At 58.4% G+C, this 22,229-nt stretch overlaps 1 protein-coding gene across 1 annotated transcript in view; it reads left to right on the forward strand.

Moving 5' to 3' along the window:
- Positions 1-19,986, forward strand: part of XXYLT1 (xyloside xylosyltransferase 1) — a 42,252-nt gene extending 22,266 nt beyond the window's left edge. The window contains exons 3-4 of the mRNA XM_040567000.1: positions 2,420-2,552; positions 18,850-19,986. Coding sequence (XP_040422934.1) covers positions 2,420-2,552; positions 18,850-19,246 — 530 coding nt within the window. The 3' untranslated portion in view covers positions 19,247-19,986. The remainder of the gene's footprint in view (positions 1-2,419; positions 2,553-18,849) is intronic.
- Positions 19,987-22,229: the final 2,243 nt, after the last annotated feature.

Below are 22,229 nucleotides of genomic sequence, written 5' to 3' on the forward strand. Positions count from 1 at the left end.
TCTGACTTGGTAGTGTTTCCCCGGGGGGGGTTCTGCCAGCACAGCGCGGGGACCGGCGCAGGGTGCTGGTGCCAGGGCGGGCAGGGCTGGGAAAACGGAGGAGAAGGGGAGTTGGAGCTTCCCCCCTGAGCTTCGCTTTCATCCTCGGTTGTGATTAATTGCAGTTAGTGCTCATCTGTAATTGCAGAGAACAATCAGATGACGTGCCTTGCGGTTGATTTAATTGAAACCTGATGAGCCAGCTGAAGGCTGCTGCGCTGGGCGGAGCTGTGCTGGAGCGGTCCCTGCTGCTGCCCAGAGCGGGACAGGGACCCCGGCCCTCTCCCCGGCTCTGCAGCACCTCTAACGCTTTGGGCTCCCCTCCCTGGTGCCGCCTGAGCTTTTTCTGGGGGCTGTGCCTCCTCGCGTTGCACTGGGAGATGAATTTCTCCTTTGGGATGTCTGTCTGCTGAGCGGCACGACTGCTCCGCGGTGTGAGATGGAACAAGCTGCAAGACGTGGCTTTGTGGCCAGGTCTGGGTGTCCTCGAGGGCAGCAGTGTGAAGGATCTGGGGTTTTGCACTGCTTGGGGGGTTCAGGCTTAGCTTCGGAATAGCTTTAATGGGGATTAGATTTGGGTGTTTGGGATACACGTCTCGTCCCCGTTTCAGAAATTCTCTGCCCTGCCTATTCATCTGCCTGAATTGTGCTAGCAGTTTCTGAGGCAGTTAGGAAGGCTGAGGGAAATTGCTTTCAGGTCAAGACCTGCTTTAGCCTGTAGTGAATTACTCCGCCTGGCTTTTAAATCTTTGCAAACAGAGGATTAGGGTGCTGGTAAATACCAGGTGGGCCTGGGGACTGCCGTTCTGCAGGCTGAAGGGAGCGCAGCCTTCCCCTTCAGCAGGCAGAGAATGATGAACGTTAAGAAAATAAATTGAGATACAGCTTGGATTGTAGCTCAGGTGCTGTGTCTGTGTGATTTATCTTTCTGCTCGGGTACTTCACTGACTAAGCAGTATATTTCTTGCTTGACCTCACGGGGCTTTTTCCTTCTTAACTGGGGACGGCGTGTTAGATATGGCCAAGTGCTGAGAGCCCGGGATTAAGGCAGGATTTGCAAAAAAGTTCGGAGCCGCTGCACAGCCCAGTGGTTGGATGAAACAAACGTGAAGTGATGGATGCATCTGGAGTGGAACAGTTAGGTTCCTGTGCTGGGGGGTAGCTGCGTGGGGCTGGCTGTTGTCGGCGGCTCTGGGCCTCCAGTCCCAACAGTTGCTCTGGAGGCTGAAAACCGAGCGATTTCCTCCTGCCTCCAGCGGCACGGCGACACGCACCAGGAGGCTCTCCGAGAGCACCAGCCTCCTGGGTCCTGGGCGCTCACCGATGTTGCAGCCCTGGTGGGGAGAGGGGTGGCAAGCACGGTGACATCCTCCTGTCTGGAAATAACTGGCAGGAGGAAGGATGAGGGCCTCGTTTGCTAATTGCTATGAAATAGCGGTAATAAAAGACCCATCTGGCCTGCAGAAAGCTGCCGTGGCACCTGCACGAGGTAAGCGGGGCCTGACACAGGTTGACACCGTCTTTTTAATCCAGTTAGTGCTGAGCAGCCCGGCCAACGTGCTCTTGGCTTTCGTAGCACATAAATAGCTGCGGCCTTACCTGACGCGGTGGCCATGGGACACTGCTCGACGTGCTGTGCACACCTCGCTGCGTGCCGGCACGGCTCCCAGGCAGGGCTGAGCTTTGCTGGCCAGAAGATGACCACGGCTTTGCCCAGGGCTGGGGGAGCCCGTCACGGGCTCCCATTTCTCACAGCACACAGGCGAGGCTGGGAGATGGGGAAGCCCGTGTCAGGCCCCTGGCAGCTCGTGGGCCTGTGCAGGTGCCCCTGAGGTGCAGTGCGCCTTCCTGAATTACTGACGGTGTCTGCAGTGGGAATTGCTCTCATACTTCGAGGCGGGGCTGGCTGCGTGGGCTGGAGGTGGGGAACACTTGGTGAGATTGTAGTGCTTCTCGAAGTACATAGTGTAAGGTGAGTGCGGGCTGGTGTGTGGCTGCCTCTGCAGAGACACCTCCAGAAAGGGAGAAAATACTCGTTGGAGAGGCTGCGTTGAAGCTGCTACTTGCTTTTTTCAATCCTGTGCAAAACCATTTTTCTGGAAGAAAGGAGGGGGTTGATAGAAACAGAACGTTACCAGAAATGGTTTCATAACTCAGTCATACCTAAAATACAAACTGGTAAGTGCTGTTGTGATGGGTGAAGGTTGGTAGCTTTGGATAGAGGCGGCAGCCAGGCTGCTTTTGCCCTGAATCAGCTGAGTCTTGCCCACTGGGCTGACCCCACCAGATCCGCGGTGGGTGTAATTCCTCGCCTCGCCATTGGTAATGGCTGGTCAAGATTTTGTCTTGCCTTACTCATTTTTCCTCCTTGTGCTTTCAGAAATAACGCAGATCATCCAGGTAGACTTGGACCTGAAGTACAAGACCAACATCCGAGACCTGTTTGAGGAGTTCGACAACTTCAAGGAAGGAGCTGTCATCGGGATTGCGAGGGAAATGCAGCCGGTGTACAGGTACAGCAGCGTGCCCAGGGCACGAGCGTGGGGAGAAGGGGATGGGCAGCGGGTGGCTTTCTTATTTTCTGTTCAGCTCAGATCAGCCTTTGGAACAAAGTCTGGGGAGAAGCAGTCTTCCTGCTGTAATCCCTGCAAGGGAATTTAATCTGAAACTTGGAGGCCAGTCTGAACAAAGTGTACAGTACCACTGTGGTTTCCTTGTTCTCACACAGTCACAAGGCTGTCAGAGCCAAGTTCCTGATAACGAGTGCCTAATCCATAAATAGATGCACAAAATACCTGTTAGAGGTGTGTTTCCCCAGCCGTTCCTGTTCAGGTGCTCTGATTGAAGTTTGGCATGTCAGCTTGCATGTTGGGGTTCGGAGGTTTTGGCTGTGAATAATGCTGCTCTGCCCATGCAGAGGTGACACCTCCTGTTCCAGGTGGACCCGGGACAAGTGCGTTTTCAGCCACACTTGTGCATCGTGTTAGCCTGATGAAGGTGACCGTGCGGTCTGGCGGCCGGCACTGCCTGAGGCCTGGCTCTGAGCAGTGTGGTTGCCTTGCATCCTGCTATCCAGCTTCCCTCTTTGCTCTCCACCCATGTTTTCCACAAAATATCTGAGCTAGCATTCAGGGAAGCCCACTGGCATGCGGTATAAGCGGAGCAGTCTGCCTGCTCTACCATTGCTTGCAGTGAGTTTGAGCTATGTGTGAGGAAACCTTTGGGAAATGCCAAAGATGACCGGCACATTGGAGAGACGGATGTCCCGTCACATAGATCACAGATGGTGCAGCTGTGGGTCCTTCAGTATCTGCCCCCCTGCTTGTCCTGGCAGTTAAGGAACAAGTAGGTGCTGTTTCCAGCTGCAGTGCACCTTGTATTGAAGAGGTGTTCACCCAGAGAAGCCTGAGGGGGGACCTCTCTTGATGACCTGGGCTTGCAAGCGTGCAGATAGCGTCACAGAATGACTCGGGTTGGAAGGGGCCTTAAACATCATTTAGTTCCACCCCCCTGCCATGGGCAGGGACGCCTGCAGTACTATGGTGTGCTGTGCAGATGTTTTGGTCTCTCCCAGAGCTGATGGAGGCTTTGGGAGTTCGTCACTCCCAGAAAAGACCTCCAGGTCCTGAAAGCAGCAGCCAGGCCTGGCTCAGCTGTTTGCAGCGTTCCCGGTATGGGAGCTGGGCGCTGCTGTCCCGTCGGTCGTGTGCAGCTCCGGAGCTGGCCGCCACCTCTGAACGTGCTGGCGGTGGATTCGTTCCAGCTGTGCTTGAGGATTTACTTCGTGCTCTCTGTGCCGGGTGTGAAACGTGCGCTAGGCAAAATCCCAGCTGAGCAGTCTGGAGGGGGTTCTGTTCACACACAGACGTTGGGCAGGATCGGCGGGAGGTGAAGGGCTCTGCTCTGACTGATGCCCGCGCAGACCTGCGGGCTCCTCGCCGCTCACGCTGGGCTGTGCTGCAGGACCAGCCCCAGTGCTGCACCGAGGGGCTGCCGGGCGGTGGAGCCGGGCGGTGTGTGTCCCGTGGGCCGGTCGCAGCTCTGCCAGGGCTCGCAGGGTGAGGGGCGAAGGTGCTGTGGCACGTGGGGTGTGAGGTGCAGGGGGTGGTGGGCAATGGGGTGAGCACTAATTACATGTCACTGTGCCGTTTTGCTGGGGTCCGTAACTCGGCTCTGCCGTCAGCCGGAGCACACGTGTCTTCAGCAAAAGTCAGCCCCAGCTTTCTGCCCTAAAAGCTGCTGGTAACACGCAGCCCCAGCGTGGGGCCTCTCCTTAACCCCATCTGCTGCCGCTCGCTTTGTTCCCCGAGCCGCCACATGCAACGCAGTTGGACTGAGTTAGAGGAGGGGTGAATTGGAGCTGTTTTCGAGCATCGCAGGAGGTTCTAGCCCTGGGCGATAGTACGGCTGGAAATAGGTTCGTGTTTGAGCAGGTGCTGTGCTGAGTGGGATCAGATATCAGCTCGGGGTGGTACTTAAATACATTGATTGAATTTAACATGTATCCTGCCGAGGATGAACCTCCATTTTTGTTTTAATCCAGGGTGAATCAGATCATGAACTCAGGATGCCTTAATGACTTTTCAGCTGAGCCGAGTTTGAGAGTCTGAGATAGCCTGGCCAGATTTGCTAATCCTAATGGAAATGTTCTCAGAGAAAGATAAAAAAGCTTAAGAGCTCTCTCTGCCTTATCTTTCCCTACTGGAAGCCTTAATAAGGAGATCAATAACTGAACCTGCTAAGACATGTCCAGCAACGCTCTTAGGCAAAGGCTGAGCTTGGAGCGAGTGTGACTTAGCAGAGGGCAGGGTGCGCTGTGCGCGCCTGCTGCAGGACGGCCTCCTGCAGGAATCCGGAGGGTGCGACGAGGCTGGACACTGAGAGCAGCGCACCACGAGGGGACTGCTGGCCAAGCAGCCATACAGGCGCTTCTCCAGGAGCCGGAGGGCTGCCTGCAAGCTGCTGGAGGCCAGGAACGGAGAGCATCACTGCGCTGACCTGCGGAGCAGGGGGTGAAGCTGGTGTCCTGTGCAGAAGCTCAGGCATCCCTCGTGTCGGGGGAGCAGGGCTGTGACGGGCACGTGAGGGAGACCAGATTTTCACTGTGCACAGGGATTGCTGACACAGCAGCGGGATTGCTGCTAGCTAATTATAACTCCTCGTTAGCGGAGGCGGGCACATGGAGGTGGCCGGGGCCAGTGCTCCCATGGCAGCTGCCTTCTCCGCCGGCCCCAGCGTGGCCGTGATCCCTTCTGGCCGTGTTTCACAGCCGCACCTCGTCCCCACCGTTTGCCTCACATTTCGGCCGGGCTGTGCCATGCTCCCCCTGGCCAGCAGTGCCCGTGGCACCCAGTGGTGCTGCTCCTCGCTCGAGACCCAGGCAGCCCACGAACATGGTCAGCACAGCCCTGTCCCCAGGAGGGACCCAGTCCCTCCTGTCACAGCGGTGACATGCGACCGACACCCAGCAAGGTCACGCCGCGGGCAGGAGCAGAGGTAGTGAATCATGCTGAGCAGAGAAAAGGGATTTGGACATTTCCCATTTTCTTTATATTAAACATATGAGAAAACAGATTGTCAGCGGAAAGGGATAGAGCTTGCCAAGTTACATCATTTTCTGCACCCTCCACCAAGGTTTCAGCGACATTTCGATGATATAAGGTTGTTCCCAAACACGAGTTTGTTTTTTTTCTAAGTGATTTATGGGTGGAGCTGAAGTTTGCACGGCTTCTCCCAGGACTGTGGCTTTAGAGCAAATTGTACAGCACTGTTATTAGGATACGAGTTTTGCCTGGTGTCTCCAGTCTGAGAGCCTTGCTCGGTTCTGGTGTCCCATGTGGTTATTAATCACCACTGATCGTTTCCTAGAAGCCAAATGAGAGCATACTCACGAGAGTGTTTCTGGTTGCTCGTGCTGCAGAAATCACCACTGTGCCTGGCTGGGAAAAGCCATCTCTGGGGTCCTCCTGGCTCGCGGGCTTGGCAGCGAGCGGGGACCGAGGGAAGCTGAGGTGTCTTCTCTGAAAGGCAACACCACACCCAGAGCACAGAGGGCTCCTGTATCCGCTTTGGGTGTCCTGGCAGGATTTTGGTGCCCAGAATGGTAAATCCAGCCCCAGCTAATTACATCCAATTGTTAGGGCTTAAATAGAAGAGAGAGAGAAGAGCTACAGCTGAGCACCGTGCTGGGGCTGTGTTGGATTGTGAGCTTAAGCCTGCCTTGCCCAACAGGCCAGGTCCCTTCTGCTAGCCGCACAGCCTGTGGCAGTGAAGTGAGCGGGGCGAAGGAAGCATTTCTCTGCCTGCAGTTAGCCCGAGGTGCTGCTACTCCACGTTTCTGCCCGGGCACGGATCAGCTTTGCGGTATTTCTGTGCATAGCTAGAGCCGGGATGGTGGCTGGCTCCCTGGAGGCGGTCTGTAGAAGGGGGCATGCCAAGGGGTACCAAGTGAAGCTGCGGGGTGCTCGGCTGAAGGAGATCTCCGGCACGGCAGGGGCAAGGCAGGGCTGAACAACGTTGTACAACGATTATTTGACCTGAGGCAGACCCCTGCCCCGTGGCCTCCTGCTGCAGGCGGGGGGCTCGAGGCAGCCCAGCAGTAACAGTCCTGTGCTGCGCTTGGGGCTGAGCCTGCTGTCGGCGCAGCTTTGATGTGCTGGGTCACTTCTGGCTGTGTTGTGCTGTCCTTGTTGTGCTGTTTTGCTCTCCACGTGAAAACAAGTTCCTGCCATCTCTTGTCACCGGGTCGCCCCGCGTGGGGCGAGCTGTGCAAACGCGCCGCCTCTCCCCCGCAGGGCTCCCCGCGCCGAGAGGCTCGCGCCTCCTTCCTAAAAGGACTTCCAGGCAAAAACACGAGCTGGCAAAGCATGAGTGTCTTTGTAAAAAAGTCCTTGCTATTTTTATATTTTTAGCAAGTTAAATATGTGTTCTAGGCGTGAAGCGGAGGTGCCAGCTCGGGCCGTGCGATTTGCCACGCACGCAGGTTGGGAGCATCCGCTGGAAAGGCGACTGGGGGGTGGGGGAGTGCTGCTGGGCAATGGGGGCCGTTGGGGGGGTCTCCCGATTACCCCTTGCTTTTCTCTCCCCACTCGGTGCAGCTTTCCGTGACGCCAGCTCTGCCCCAGGGAATTTATCCCGGTGTTGCTCCTCCACCACGCTCGAAATGCCTCCAGCGAGGCGGTGGGGTTGGAGGTGCCGGTGCCCTGCAGCTGCTCCCCAGCACGGGAGGTGTGCTCCACGCGGCACTCGGGGCCGGGTTGTCCCCTGTGGGGCTGGCTCTGCAGGAGCAGCGTGAACCACGGCTGCGCTTTGAACACTGAGGGCTTGGAAGCAGGCTAGGCAGCATGGGGCACAACGTCAGGAAGGTGAGGGCAGGGCAGCAAGGAGCTCGGAGCTGTGCTGAGCCACTTCTTGCTCTCAGAGCTGCGGGCTGGCAGGCACACGGGAGCCGTTCACTGACAGCGAAAGCTCCACATGCCTTCTTCCCCTGGCTACGCGGTGGTGGGAAGACAGACGGAGATCCATCAGGTCGCCGTGTTAGATGCTCAGTCTTAATGCTCGCTACCTATTTGGCCTGTCAGAGAATGCAAATGTGTGCACGCAGGCATTTTTTTAAGCAATACACCATTTCTGGGAGGCAGAGCTGTTCCCTCCGGCTGCCTGCCCGCTGCCGGGCTGCAGGCTGTGCTTTCCAGGCACGGGCTGGGACTGCACGACGCTCGGCTGCCGCGGCGGCGCTCCGGGCAGCGCTGCATGCAGGCGCTTACGGGAAACGGGGTAGCAAGAGAACAGGAGATAGGAAATGTCCCAGAGCCTGTCGGCATATCCTGAAGGTAGGGGGAAACCTCCAGACAGCAAAACAGGATGGCACTGGAGTGTTTCCATGCGTTTGACTCATGCTGAAACAATGCCCGGGCGCTGTTTGTCTTGGACAAATGTGTTGCTGTGAGCAAAAAGATCCCCTGTCCCTCCGCAATGCAAGCGCTGAGCTTCAGTTGCTGCAGAGGCAGGACTTCATCCTGCAAGGGGCTGGGTACCCGCAGTTACCCCCTGCTCCCAAGGGAGCTGAGGACACTCGGTGCTGTGCTCTAGGCTCTTGCACACCTGCGGGCTTTCGGATGGCTCCTGCTCCTGCTCAGGATGCGGCCGGAGCCTCTGCACAGCACCGACGTCTGTCCGCTCGTGTGCCTGCCTGCGTGGGAGCCCGGCCGTGGCCGAGAGCAGGACCTCATGCTTCAATGTCAATGGTTTTATGGAAATATTAAAATCTGCATCTGAAGTTTGTCTGGTTCAAAAGGCTTCCCATGCAAGCAAGTGCTTCTGCGGAGTCGTAATCTTAATTAAAAACCCTGCTGTCCCCTGCAGTGTTTCAGCTACTGAAGCGTGCTGGCAGCATCCTGCTCACCAGACTGCAAAGGGCAGGTGGTGATGTACTGTATAAATGTTTGTGTTGCACTGGGGTTCCCGTGCCAGATCCCGAACAGACCCTCCCGTGCTCGGTTGTCAGCAGCCCCGCTAAGGAACGTGCAGGCACATGCTGCAGGTGCAGCCTGCCGCAGGCTCTCAGGTGGGCAGGCAAAGTGTCCCCAGGGCGTGCAGCAGATCTGTGCCTGGCCTGGGGAGCAGCCCGGCAGGACACACGGGACCCTGGGGGCTCTCCATGGATGGCTTGGCACGACTGTGACCCCTCTGGAAGAGGGGATGGGGCACGATCAGGCGTGAGCTGCAGGGACTGGGCTTGGGGCGCGCCCACGTGCACGCAGGCACGGCACGGGTCTCTGCCGGCACATGGCCAGGGCGTCTGGGGGAGGAGGATGCCACAGCCCGGACCTGCCAGCTCTGCGTGTCCCCGGGCACGGCAGCTGGGCGCTGGCAGGTGCCCAAGGGAGAAACCTGCAGCGTCCAAGCAGCCCCTCGGCTGAGAGGAGCGGGGAGACGCCGCGGCACTCCCAGAAATGTTCTGAACGCTCTCGGAAGTGTTCAGGTTACAGAAGGCTTAAACCTGAGGTTCCTGGTGAGAGATCACCCCGACGGCGTGTGAGCTGCAGCAGGTTGGTGGCACTGGTGACACAGCTGCCCTCAGCAGCCTCAGACTGGGGATGGCGCCCCAGGGCTGGACGGGGTGCAGCACCGCTGCTCGAGGGGGACCTGGAAGCCTCCCCGACAGCCCTCTGCTTGCCTGGGAGTGCCGGCTGCTGGCTGCGGTGGTTGCAAAGCACGGCGCAGAGACGCTCTGAGATCTGGCCGCAGGTGTGGTGTGCCCACGGCAGGGATTGTCCCCACCTAACCCTGCTCTTCTGGACCTCCCAAAACCTCCGCAGGTGCGTTTGGAGCAGCCTGCTGGCACAGGGCAACTGGTGGCTCTTCTCCACATCCAGGCAGCGCAGCCAGGGAGCGCTGGGGTTGACCGCTGGTGCTGGATGTCGCTGGGGGCCTGGAGCTGCCAATGTCACAGCAGACACACACGAGACCCCCCCTTGGCATTGCGGGGTGAGATCCTCAATGCTGGCCCTGATGAATTATTATTTTATTAGCCAAGAAGCTAATAAAAGCCTAAGGCATCTTGGAAATCCAGCGCTGGAAATTATGAAAGTTTGTCGTGCAGGAAGGGCTATCTACATCAAAGGGACTGCAAAGGATCTACGCTTGAATCCTTTTATGGCTGCCAGGCCGTTTGTCTTTGCTCCTGCCTAAAACCTAGGAAGAGCTCAAACAGGACACGTTTTCATGGAAGGGAAGAGGACGAGAAGCTTTGTTTCTGGCTGTGGCCAAGCGGGAGCCCTGTAGGTGTGGTGTGAGCTTGGTCACACAGGCTTTGTTTGTGCTCTTCTGCCTGTGCTTGCTCCTGCCAGGGCCAGACCCCACTCTGCTTCTTCCCTGGCCCCTTCTGCCGCTGGAGGGGTGAGGAAACCCTGGCACTTCTACCAGCAAACCGGCTGGGCCTACACGGCTGGGGACAACCAGAAACCTCCTGGCATCGTGGGCCCCTCCTACAGGCAGGGTGCCCCGATTTGGAGGCTTTGCTCCTTTCCAAGTGCTTTTGCTCGGGGGGAGCAGGGAGCTCTGTCCTTCTCAGTGCCCTCTTGGAGAAGGCAGGAGATCTTTGCCTTTCCTTTGTGCCCCTAGGCGTGGTGATGCCACTGCTGCCAGGGGCACTGATGGTTCGTGGCAGCCTGCGCGCAGCCCCGGGAGCCAGAGCCAAGCCGAACCCTTTGCACTTCAGATTTGAAACCATGTTGAGGCTTTGAATTGATTTGTAGCAGGTGCTGCTGCTTGATGCGAGGGTGAAACGATTCTAGGAATTCTTTGGCAATTGCTACCAAGAAAAAGCCAAAATTACAGAACAAGCAGAACCTGAAAGGAATTGGCAGCAGAATTGATTTCGGGAATTTAGCGTTACTTTCTGATATCTGAAATCCCAGAAGGTGAAGGTTTTCGTTGCTTACATCTGTGCACATCACTAATGTATTAGCCCCATTGCACTCACTCCCATTACCAACCGAAGCTGAAGTATCATTTAAAATAATGAATAAACCTGACAGGATCTAACAACCGCAAATGTGCATCGAGTAGGATTAAAGCTATTAATAATACTAGTCGTATTCCTGTGCCTTCTGAGATAGGGGCATGACAAACGGGTGGTTTTTTTTTTTGAACAACCGCAACACTTGGGTGTGTCAGGGTAAGGCACCCAAGTGCCCGTCCCCGGGAGCACGTGCCTGAGCGCCGCAGGGAGGACGAGGCAGGGGCTTGCGGTCGCTGCCTGGGCTTCCTTGTGGCCAGGGGTGGGGGCAGCTCCCTCCTGCTGGGCTCGGGGTGTCCCGCTGCGGGGGCTTCCTGCAGGACTTCCAGGAAAGGCTCTGTCTAGCAGTGAGATCACCATGCAGTCGGTACGTCATAAATTCAGCGTGGCCTCGTTCAGAGAGAGCCTGCAACGGAGCCGCAGGGTGCTGTGCTGTGCTGTCTGCAGCAGGGTCCCCGTGTCCCTAAGCCCTGTCTGCGGTACATCCCTGCGGCTTTCCCCCAGGTTCCCTGCAGCTCCACAGTCCCTCAGCCTCTCGGCCCTTTTCCTGGGTGAGGCCACTGTCCCCGTCCAGCAGAGACTACAGTTGCAGGGCAGAGCCTGGGATCCAGCAGCAGGGTGAGTGTACACGAAATGGGAAGGGGATGGTCGTGATCGCTGCCTCTCTGGGGTCGTGGATCCCACCCCAGCCTGGTGGTGCTGGTGCAGGACAGTGGTGCTGGCAGCAAAAAAAAAAAGCTGGCGTGAGCCCTCCATCCGCGTCCTGCCAGGCTGCAGCTCCCGTCCCCAGGGAGCAGCCCCGCAGGAGCACGGCGAGGCGGCAGGAGCGGCGTGGGGAGCGCGGGGCCCTGCGCAGGTGAGGGCTGGGAGAGGAGCAAGGGCAGCGTGCTCCTGGCCAGCAGCACCCCGAGCAGGCCAGTGTGCGCTTTGCACGTTTGGTAGAGGAGAACCGTGCTCTCATTAACCACCAAATGATGAGCTGCGTTCTCTGGTAGTTTACTTATTAGCCATTGCAGTGAGCCCGTTTTTGGACTGTTTTGTCCACGCAGAAATACAATCATCCAGAATGGATTTCCTGCCCCAAAACAGGCCTTTTACGAGTTTGGCATGCAGACTGCCTTCTGGTAGAGACCGTCTCTGTACAGACATAATTTTGTGCATTACATGGGAGATTTATTAGGGAATTACTGAAACCTCACTGAGGAACTCGATGCATCAGTTCACCAGGATTTCCAGGTGAGGTATGGTGGCGGTGGAGTGTGTGGGCTGGATGGAGGTGCTGGAGGCACCTGCTTTGCCCCGGGGTGATGTTTTTACCTCCAGAGCAGGCAGTACCCCAGCACTGCGGCTCTTGCACACCCCTGGGCAAGCCGTGCTCCCCAGCAGGGCGAAGCTGGGATTTCCTGGGTTACACAAGCTGCTCAGCTTGAGCTAAGGCGCTCCGGCCCAGGCTGGTACTGAACCTGCCCCCTCAGCTCCTTAAAGGGTTTAGCATTTGCACGTGGGAAATAAGCAATTAGCGACAGGGACCACTTTGTTACAAAGCCTCCTTGGGCAGCAGGACTTTTCCTGCTGGCCGAGGTCTGGCAGCACCCTGGTGGGGAAGGGGAGCGTCCCTTGATGCAGCCGGGGCTGTGCTGGTGCTGTGCTGGTGCTCCCCTCCGGGCACCTGGCTCTGCCGGCTGCCTACCGCACGCTGGGTTTAGCAAAGAGGAGGAGAAGGCTGCGGGGAGGTTTCCTGGCCACACTCTTACCTCTTGCTGAGGTAAAGGTGGGAAAGCCGCCTGCGGGTTGGCAGCGAGGGACGGCGGCAGCACCAGCCAAAGGGTGCTGAGGACACCAGAAGACAATTCTGTGCAGAGGTGTGACGGGTTAAACACACACCTGTCTGCTCAGGAGCAGCTAGGCTCAAAGGGCGGGCTCTGCTCAAGCAGCACCGCCGTTTGCACGGGGCATTGCCTCATGGGCATTGCCATCTCCCCTGGGTACCGGCACGCCAGCCCGCCCCAGGGTGTCGCCGGCTGGGTGCACTGACCCTGCCGTGTCTGCCAGCAGCGGTTCCCCGCTCTTTTAGCCGCGGTTTCCAGCAGTTTTGCCGTGGCCCAGCTTTGGAGCTGCTCGGTCAGGGCTCATGACCGCTGGCGGGGAGGCGGGGAGGCAGGCTGCGCGGGAGGAGGTCAGGCCGGAGGAGCGCGCGCTTGGCCAGCAGGGGAAGTCCTGGTGGAAGTGTTTTTTTATCTGGGCTGCCTGGGCCCTGCGTTTGAATGCTTGGAAGTGCTGTTCTCCAGATGTTTCCTAGCACACGCAGGCTCTGTTTATAAACAGCGCCTCAAAGCAGAGCCCCTCGGCGCGGCGCAGCTGCTGGCCCAGGGGCAGCGGGGCCGCAGGCAGGCGCTGGCAGCCACGGCCCCAAACTGTTACGGTGTCAGGGGCCTGGGGTCACCGTTGGGAAGGAATTTTCCCCTCCCTTGTAGAGGGGCCATGGTCAGACCGGTGGTTAACAAAAGCCTGAAATGCCTTCTCTTCCTTTTTCCTCCCCTCCTCCCAGCAAGCAGTTTCCTGCTGCTTTTCATCCCGGTGGCAGCCGGGGGCTCGGGGCTGCCTTCCTGTCCTTGCTGGAGGTCTCTCGCTGCCGGGGGTGTGGGCACTGAGCCCTCCCCAGCGCCAAGGCCAGCGGTGCTGCAGAGAGGAGGGCACGTGGAGCCTCGGTGTTGGCTGTGCTGGCAGCTTTCTGCTTGCTGGTGGCTTCAGCCCTGCCTTGGCTGAAGTGGGGTCTGCCCCCAGAGCAGCTTGCGGGGCCCAGCGTCCTGCGTGAGCCTCCGTGGGGACAGCTCTGTGAGCCCATGTGCTGGGTTGGCCTTCCCTTCCCTCTTGCCTCTTCCCTCCCCTCCATCCTGCCGGGGCGGTGCCCAGCCTTGGCCTTTGCAGGTATCACCCTGCCACGTGGGCCGTGTGATTCACCGAGTTCTGCCTTTCCTGTGTTTTGGGGGAACTGTGTGTTTTACGCAGCTTGTCCCATTGTTGCGGAGCACCTGCTAATGCAATTTTTCCAGAACCGCCAAGATGAGCCCACGTGCGCTTTCCCCATCGACAAGCACCTGCAGCTTCGTTTACCACAGAGAACATCACGCAGGGTGCGGCCAAAAACTGGGCGCTGGGCAGCTCAGTTAGAGAGGAAAAACAGCAGGGGACAGGGTGTAGCTGCCAGCAGCACCCGCTGGGGATCACAGGAGGCACCCCTTTCCCAGCCAGGGGTCTTCTGGCAGCTCAGACACTGCCCAACCCCTCTGCCCTGACCAGGCTGCTCCCCCGCTGCGGGAGCTGGGGATGGACACAGCAGACCCAGGCTTTGGTTCCTTAGTGGAAGGTTGTTTTGAGATTTGGCAGCCCCTTCCCTGGGTCCTGGCAGCTTGTTCATCAAGCCTCTGGGATTTTGTCCCAGTGTTTTGCCAAAACTTGATCTGGGTGATTTCCAACGGGAGGGAGCAGAGCGGGGTGCGGGCTGGGATAGCTCCTTGTCTGGTCTCTGCGTTCCTCCTGGCCCTGTCTCCTCTGAAGAAGAGGACACTCCTGGAGGCACCTTTCAGCCATGTTCTTCTCTATCCCGGTCCCTGGAGAAGGAGAGGACGGAAGGCCACCATTAGAAGGATGAAAGCTGAGCCCTGCCCAAACACCCTTCCCTCACTTGGCCTCAGCCCAGCGCTGGGAAGGTGGTGGCGCGGTGCTGGGGCAGGTTCCCGAGCCGTCGGCGCCTCTCTGTGCTCATCGCATCCTGCAGCTCTGCCCCGGCCCCGCATCCCGGGGGACAACCCGTCCTCCCCAGCCCCATCCCCGGCCCCGTCCACCTCCTGCACGCGCCGTGCTGGAGGCAGACGATGGCTTTTCCACATCAGCCCCGGCCGGGGCCGGGAGGAAGCGCTGGAACAATTGTGCTCCTTTCTCGTCTCGTCTCCCCGCAGCCAGCAGCGCGCTGCTACCTGGCTCGGCCATCACGCAGCAGCCCGCTGGGGAACGGCGTTGCTCAGAGCCTGAGTCACTCGCCAGGGACCTGCCGTCCTGCACGGGGCCGGGCCGGGAGCTGCAGCGTGCTGCTGCGGCTGGGTGGTGCCGAGGGCTGGGGCCCCGACGCTTTTCCTGTTAGAGCAAGCCACTTGCAGGGGCTGCCGTTTCGTCCCTTTGCAGGCAGCCTGGCAGCAGCTCGGGCAGCGTGTGGTTTTGGAAGGATCGCGAAGCGGGTAACGAGTTGTGTTGCTCTGGAGCTATAAAGGCACCTCCCTCTGGGGCTCTGCTCCCCCCCTCTCCCTTCTGCCAGTCGCTTTCATCGCTTTTTGGGCATGAGGAGTGCTTTCATGGCCTCGCTGGGAATACGGAGAGAGAGCAGAACATGTAGAGGTGGGCTTGAGCCAGCCTCTGCTCACCCCTGGGACAGCCCAGCTGCTCCCAGACCTGCGTGTACCAACCAGCCTGCGTCCCAGCAGCTCGTGAGGCTGATGAGTGCGAGGCTGGATCTCAGCTCTGCACACTGAGCTTCCCTCTAGTGCCACGCCAGGAGTGCTTTGCTTCCTTTCCCGCGAGCATCCACAGATCGTCTTTGCAGTGGCCTGGTGTCTGTCCCCAGGACAGAACCGCTCCTTGCACGGGCAGAGCCCTTTTCTCTCGTCTCCCCACTTGAGATGCAAAGAGCATTGCTGCCTGCAGTCCCTGATGAGGCTGCGAGCCCGCAGCAAGTGCTCCGCTCCCCCTTCCCTGGGAGGCGTGGAGACAGCTGTTCAAAAGCTGGGTCTTCCTTCCAGGGGAAATTGGCGCTTGGAAAAACCCTTTCTGTCCTGAACCAGCTGAAAGGGAACGCTGTAAAGACCCTAAACGAAGTGAGAAATTTCAGAGTTCTGAATCTGAAGCATCCAAATGGAAAACAGTAAGGGAGTGCTGGTGCTTTACAGTTCGATTCTCCTGCCTTTATTTCTCAGGAAATATAAAACGTGCTCCCGGTTGTCGTTATTAGTGGATCCACATTTTCTGCTGGGATAATTCATCCGCTGGCTGCAAAGTCCCAGCCCTTGCCTTGGCTGGTCACACAGCTGGGCAGTGAGCCTCAAGGCGCAGGGCATCCAGAGAGGAGGCCAGAAGGGTGGATGTAACTGTCGGCACTCTGCACAAGCCTTAGCACTGCTCGAGCTACGTTGTGTTAAGAGCTGAACACTGCTGCCTTCACGAAATGTTTGGATTTACATTTTCCTAGTGGGGGAGTACCCGTCAGGACTCTTAAGCTGTTCCAGGAGCTGATGTCCCTGCATCTTCTTACATCTGAATTAGTTCGGCTTCCGAGCATGGGAGCATTTATCACCCTTGGGTGCGAAATCCAAGCTGTGTACAGACAAATTCCTCTTTTCTGTGTAGGTGCAGGGAGCCTTCGGTCAGCGCCTGACAAATTTGGAGAGGAATCAGGCAGGCTTGATTTATTCTTTCTAACAGCAGCAGCGTTTCTCTCTGACAACTTCACAGCAAGGTGCAAAAACGTGGTGTAGCTCTGCCTGAAGTGTTAGGGCTGGAAGGAGAGAGCAGTGCTGCCCCCCCCCACCCTGTATCAGACAGCGGGGCTGGGGGGCGCGGGCTCCCCCCTGGCTGCCCCTGCCCTGCAAGCTCTGCCAGCTCCCGGCTGCCCGGCCTTCTAGCAGGGGATGCAGCTTGGGGGCAGAAGACTTCATCCGAATGGAAGCGATTCGTGGGGGTGGATTCAGCCCCAGCAGAAGCTGCTTGGGTAATGGCATGGGACGAGTTCAGTTCCTGCAAGTGGGAACAGCTCGTGTGCACCGTGGGGTGTGCTCACTGCCCCGGGGCTGTGGAAGGAGCCAGAGACGTTTTTGTGCTGCTTGCTTAGGTAGTCTAATTTTTTCCCAGTTGAATCACTCTCTTGAGTTAATTTTGTGTGTTCCTAAACTTGCAACACTGTTCTCCTTGGCAGCTGGAAATGAGCTAGTGAGGATCACGCCTGCCAGAACTGCTGCATCTGAGCCTTCCCAGGGCTGCAGATGCTGAAGGCAGTGCTTATTTAACTAATGAGATGTTGCTATCGGGTGTCTTTAAAAAAAAAAAAAAAAGAAGAAGAAATATTTCTGCTACTTGGAGGGATTTATTTCAAGCCCTTTTGCACAGCCTGAAAACGAGGCCAAGGTTTGATGTGGCGCTTCCCTGTAATCACCTCACAGTAACGACGCTGCGTGCTCTGCTACCGTGATCCCATTAAATGCAGGACGTTGTGTAAGCGGAGGCTCCCCAGCTGGGCTGCCGTGGGGCTGCTGGACAGCCCCGGTGGGACTTCTGTCAGGGTGGCCGAGCAGGTGAGCGGTGTTTGGGCACCCCGCCTGGGGGGCACCCTGCGGGCTCTGCGCTCCCCAATGCTCCTAGCCCAGCTCCTGCCCTCCCAAACCACAGCTCTCGAGGGGATCATGCAGCAGTCCCCGAGGTGTTTCTGGTGCGGTCGAAGCCATCTCGCCCGTCTCCGGCTGGGTTTGGCGGCCCCGTACCCACCACAGTCGGGCTGAGCCGGCCCGGGCCCGCTCGGTGTTTACCGTCGCAGAGCCTTTGTGCGAGCGGGGCCGCGCTATCGCTGTCGGCGCTGGCAGGGCTCGGCGTTGTCATTGTGTCTGCCGCCAACAATGTCCCCGCAGGAAGCGCGGGAGCCGGGCTGGGCCGGCCGGGGCGCTGCGCCTCTGCTGCCTTCAAAGCGTGCTGCTGGGAAGGACGGGCTGCGGGCTGCCCGAATGGGGTGCTGCTGGGAAGGTCTCCATGGGAACCGTGCTCGCTTGGGCCTCGGAGATCATTTTTGGCAGGAAGGAGAAGGGGTTGAGCTTGTTCTGCAGGGAGCTCCCGTCCCGCGGTTCCTGCTGGAGGGTTGGTTTTAATGGCTGCTCGCCGTGTGAAGGGCGGGGAGCGGTTCCTGCGCCGCGCACGGGGCTCTGGTGGAGGAGCAGGGCCAAAGCTGCGGTCATGGGGAGAGACAGCGAGCACCAGGGCACAGCTCGGCCTTTTCGTTTCTCTGTCATCTCCCTCAGCTCGTGCAGCGGGGCTCGGCTTGGTCGTGAGCTCCTTCCTCTGGTAACGGGTGACAAGGATAGGGACAGCTGTCACGGGCGGGCTGAACTTCAGTGTAGAGGGCCAAATAATTCGGAAGATGCATAGTGTGCCTATCCAAGAGACACCCAAACCCCTCATCTTAGTGTCTGGTGTACCTCTGTTCCTGACCTTCCCATCTGCTGCTTCCACCCCTGATGGGTGCTGAGGGACCGGGTGCCGTGAGGTCTGTGAAGCATGCGGAGGTCCCTGCGCAGGACGCGGGGCTGAATCGGAGCCACAGTCCCTGAACCGGCATGTCATGAGGCACAGGCCCTGGCTGGCAGGGGTCTGCAGAGCGGATCCCAGGCAGGGGGCTCTGAGGAGGACAGGCCGTGTCGGTGGTCCCGAGGAGCGCGGCGAATCGTAGGTGCGGTGGTTCAGGGCAGCTCTCTCTTTTTATCCTGCTCAGCCCCCTGCTGCTCCGTGTTTTTCCCAGCGCTCTTGAGAGAAGTAAAATGTGCTGACAGAATTTACAGACTGCACACCAGTGCCCAGATGTGTCCTGCAGACAGACCTGACCTACTTTGTAGGACTCACTCGGACACCTTGCGTGGCAGCGAAGCGGCGTGCCAGCTCCTGCTCCCGGCTCAGGGGAGCACTGCAAGGACGTGGTGCTGATCAGCCGAGGGGTACACGTGGTCGGCTGATCTTAGGACGAGGGATGTGGTTTCCTCTCCCTGCACAGCCATGTGAGCAGTCACAGGGTCCTGTGTCCAGCTCACCTGCCCGAGGATGCTGAGAAACACAAAGGAGGCTTTAGGAGAGGGCAAGAAGAGTGGCCTGGGGTCTGGGCGATATCCTGTGCGGGGAGGCAGAGAGCAGCCTGTGAGGCATGGGGCTGCTCCGGGGGCCAGATGCCTCCAGTCACCAGAAGACAGTGCTGAGATCCCTGGGGTGGGTGGGAAGTCTGCTCTGTGACAGGCGAGGCAACTGGCCATGGAGCGATGGCCCTAGGAATGAAAAGAATTGTCCTCTTGAAGCTGTTCTTGTACCTGGCAGGCATACCTGGAGGAGAATTCAGGTCTCAGCACAAGATTTCAGTCTTTCATGTTCTCAGAGATGCTCTGAGCCGTTCACAGGGTGCATCCAATTCTCATTTCCAGGCCTGCCCCGACTGCTGGTGGCCGCTCTCTGTGCTCGCTGACCCCCTGTTCTCGCCTCTGCTCTCTCCCCAGGCACACGTTCTGGCAGTACCGCCGCGAGAACCCCCACACCAAGGTGGGGGAGCCCCCTCCCGATGGGCTGCCTGGCTTCAACAGCGGCGTCCTGCTCCTCAACCTGGAGGCCATGAGGCGCTCCAAGCTCTACAACCAGCTGCTGGAGCCCGCCACGGTGCAGAAGCTCACCGAGAAGTACCGCTTCAAGGGCCACCTTGGGGACCAGGATTTCTTCACCATGGTGGGGATGGAGCACCCAGAGCTCTTCCACGTGCTCGACTGCACCTGGAACCGGCAGCTTTGCACGTGGTGGAAGGACCACGGGTACAGTGACGTCTTTGACCAGTACTTTCGGTGCGATGGTGAGGTCAAAATTTACCACGGGAACTGCAACACCCCGATCCCCGAAGACTAGGGCACCGATTCCTCCGGGAGCAGCTCTGACTGCAGCAGCGCTGGAAAGCTGCACAGAGCTGCAGTGACTGCACCTGTCCCTCCAGAAGGGTGGCCAGCCCTGATCTGTTGTATCCCAGGGAGATCCCTGAGCCCTGGGGATCCCAAGAGGGTTCAGTTTTCCACTGCCTGTAGTCTCACCCCTCCAGGAGAGCGCAGTCCAGCAGTTACAGCAGGACGTTCACAGTGGAGGTGCCTGGGCTCAGCTCCTGGCTCTCCCATGGTTCACCTTAGGTCTTGGGGCACGTGCACGGTGCTGTCTGTGCCACAGCTACCGGGCGTAGGGACAGCTGAGGGGCTGGCTCCATGGGTGCTGTGCAGCATCGTGCTGTCTAACAGCGACATTTCAGAGCCAGGCAGTTGGGTTTTGTTTTGGCATTCCTTGGTGGCCCGTTTTGCACCTCATGCAGAGCATCAGTCTGGTCCGTCTCGAGAGCAGACGCTGTCCTCAGGTCATCTTCCTTTTGAGCATTCCACAAAGGGTTTTAAGGACTGAAAAGCTGCTTTAAATTCGGGTTACTTGTGAACAAAAATTGAATGCTAGATGAGCTTTAAAGCCTTCCTCTGGTTCTCCTTAGCAATAAAAGCTTTACTGCTATACCTTGTCTTAAAAGCATTCAGTGAGCGTGTACAAATTGGTTCATTTTTCTAGCTTTGCCTTTAACCTTTTGTACTATAATAAAGCTGCAAATGCAAAACCCACTTGGCTGTTTTTCTGCAGCATGACTGAAGTCCTGTGCCATAGGCGGTTTTGTGTTCTTTTATGGTGATTGGCAGGTAGCTGATACATACCTGTTGGGCAGATGAAAATGGTGCCCTGCGTGGCTTATCACTGCGCCTACTGAGATGTCTGTCCCCAGTGAGCGATGCAGTGAATCCTGTTCTGTGCACGCACTGTGCTTATCCCAGCGTGTGTGCGCCATGGGGGTGGCTACCAGCGGAGACAGATGATGGTGGCCGGGCGATGCTGTTGCACCAGCAGCAGCCACGTGTGTGAGCAAGCCCTTTCCAGGCTGAAACCTGTCGGTCCCCAGCTGCTCCATCTCCCAAACCGTCCGGGAAGGCAGCGTTGAGGTGAGCTCTGGAACCAGCCGAGGCTGTTGCATCGCCGGGATGGCTTCACCATGAAAGAGCTGTGGTGCAGAGAGGTTGGACTCCTTGGGGTTTTCAGAACGACTCGGCAAGCCCCTGGGCAGAGGAGTAGTTTCCCAGGAGGAGGAAGAGGAGGCAGAGGAAGGACGCTTCTCCCCTCCCAGCTACGTGGAAGAGGCTGTAGCTGGTTTACAACTTCAGGCGGCTGGGGGAGGTGTGTTGGGGCATCGCTGGCTGTCGCAGATCGCAGCCCCCGTGCTGGGGGGCAGGAGAGTGGCCGCCACCGTGCCCGAGCTCTTTGTGGCAGCTAACCCAACAGAGATATTCTCAGGTAGCACCTGGATATTAAAAAAGGTCATCACTCCCCATAGCTGGGGCTTGTCCGGGAGGAGCTGGGGCCTGCCTGCGCTGCAAATGGCCAGGCTCCAGGCTGGAGCGCTCCACTCCCCAAATAAATCCTTTGACTGTGGGTCAGTGGGAGGTTTCTGTAGGAGGGGATGGCACAGGCACATTAACCCACTTCCAGAACTGTTTGTGTTTTTTTTAAACTGAGCTGGTGTGTGCCTGTGTGTGTGTATGTGTGTGCATCTGTGTGACATGCACATGAGAGAGAGAGAGAGTTGGGGACTTAATTATGGCTTAACCTAGTAATGGCAGGCGCAGCATGTGGCAGGAGTTCCCTGGCTTACCTCACCTCTGCCTGTGAATGAACCAACACCGCGTGGCAACGCGGAGGAGGCTCTCCTCCCTCTGACCGGTACAAGGGCACCGGGCTGATGCAGGTTGCTTGCACAAGAGCAAGCCCCGGGCTGGCTCCCTGCCGCTGTCCCACACCAACACCACAGCTGGGTTTTGGGGAGTCTCCGTGGCCCTTCCTCCCCGTGGTGCTCCAGGAGAGGTGCCCAGGCACTGCTCCGAGCCTGGTGCATTGCCAAGGTGCAGGGACGGGGGTGACAAGGAGCCACCCAGGGCAGGCGTTTCCCCAGCCCCTGGCATTTCCAAGCCTTGCATGTGGCTGGGGCAGCCCCAGAGGCCACCAACCCGGGTGACACGCGCACCTCACCTGTCCCCTGCAGTGACACAGTGCTTTCTGGGGCTCTCTGGGCGAAACAGAGAGAGGGCAGGGCTTCCTGGCGTGGTGTCACAGTCCCATGGTTGGCATCACTGCTCTGTCACTGTGCTGGCACCTCCCATTGACCCCGCAATTACCTTGGGCAGCTGCCCAGGAACACCCCTTTGGGCACTGCCACTGCGGCGAGGACTCAGCCGGGACACGGCGGTGGCACGGGTGACAAACGGGGCTCCCGTGGGAGCCGTTTCCACCCGGGGCAGGAAAGGAGAGCCGAAGCCCCGGTACTGTCAGGCTGACGTGACTGGGGACACGGCGGGTCCCGGCGCCTTGCCTTGGCTGCACGTGCCCGGGGCCCTCTCCCTCACCCCCCGGCCCTGCACGGTCCCTCGGGACGTGACGCAGAGCCGCTCGCTGCTGTACATAACCCTGCGCGGCTCCGCTGGTGGCTCCGCTGAACAAGCTGAGGAATGGCCAAGATGAGCAGCGAGCCACCCCATGGCTGGGCACAGCCCCCGGGGGTCATTCCTGTTGTGCTGTGTCACCCCATATCATGCTGTGTCACCCTGCGTCACCCCCGGGAGGATACTAGTGCCTCATCCAAGGGAAAAATTAAAAAACTGGGGGTTCTGTTCCTGCAAAGGGGGAGCTTCAGACCTGACAGTCCAGCCCTTTGTAGGAGATCAGGCTGGAAGGCGGCTCTGCAGCTCTGTTTCTCTTCTTGCCGGACTTGGCTTCGTTCAGCATTCACGAGAAGCAGCGTGTAAACCAAACAGCATCGCCT

This window comes from Cygnus olor, chromosome 9 (genome assembly GCF_009769625.2).
Source record: "Cygnus olor isolate bCygOlo1 chromosome 9, bCygOlo1.pri.v2, whole genome shotgun sequence".
Classification (NCBI taxonomy): Eukaryota; Metazoa; Chordata; class Aves; order Anseriformes; family Anatidae; genus Cygnus; species Cygnus olor.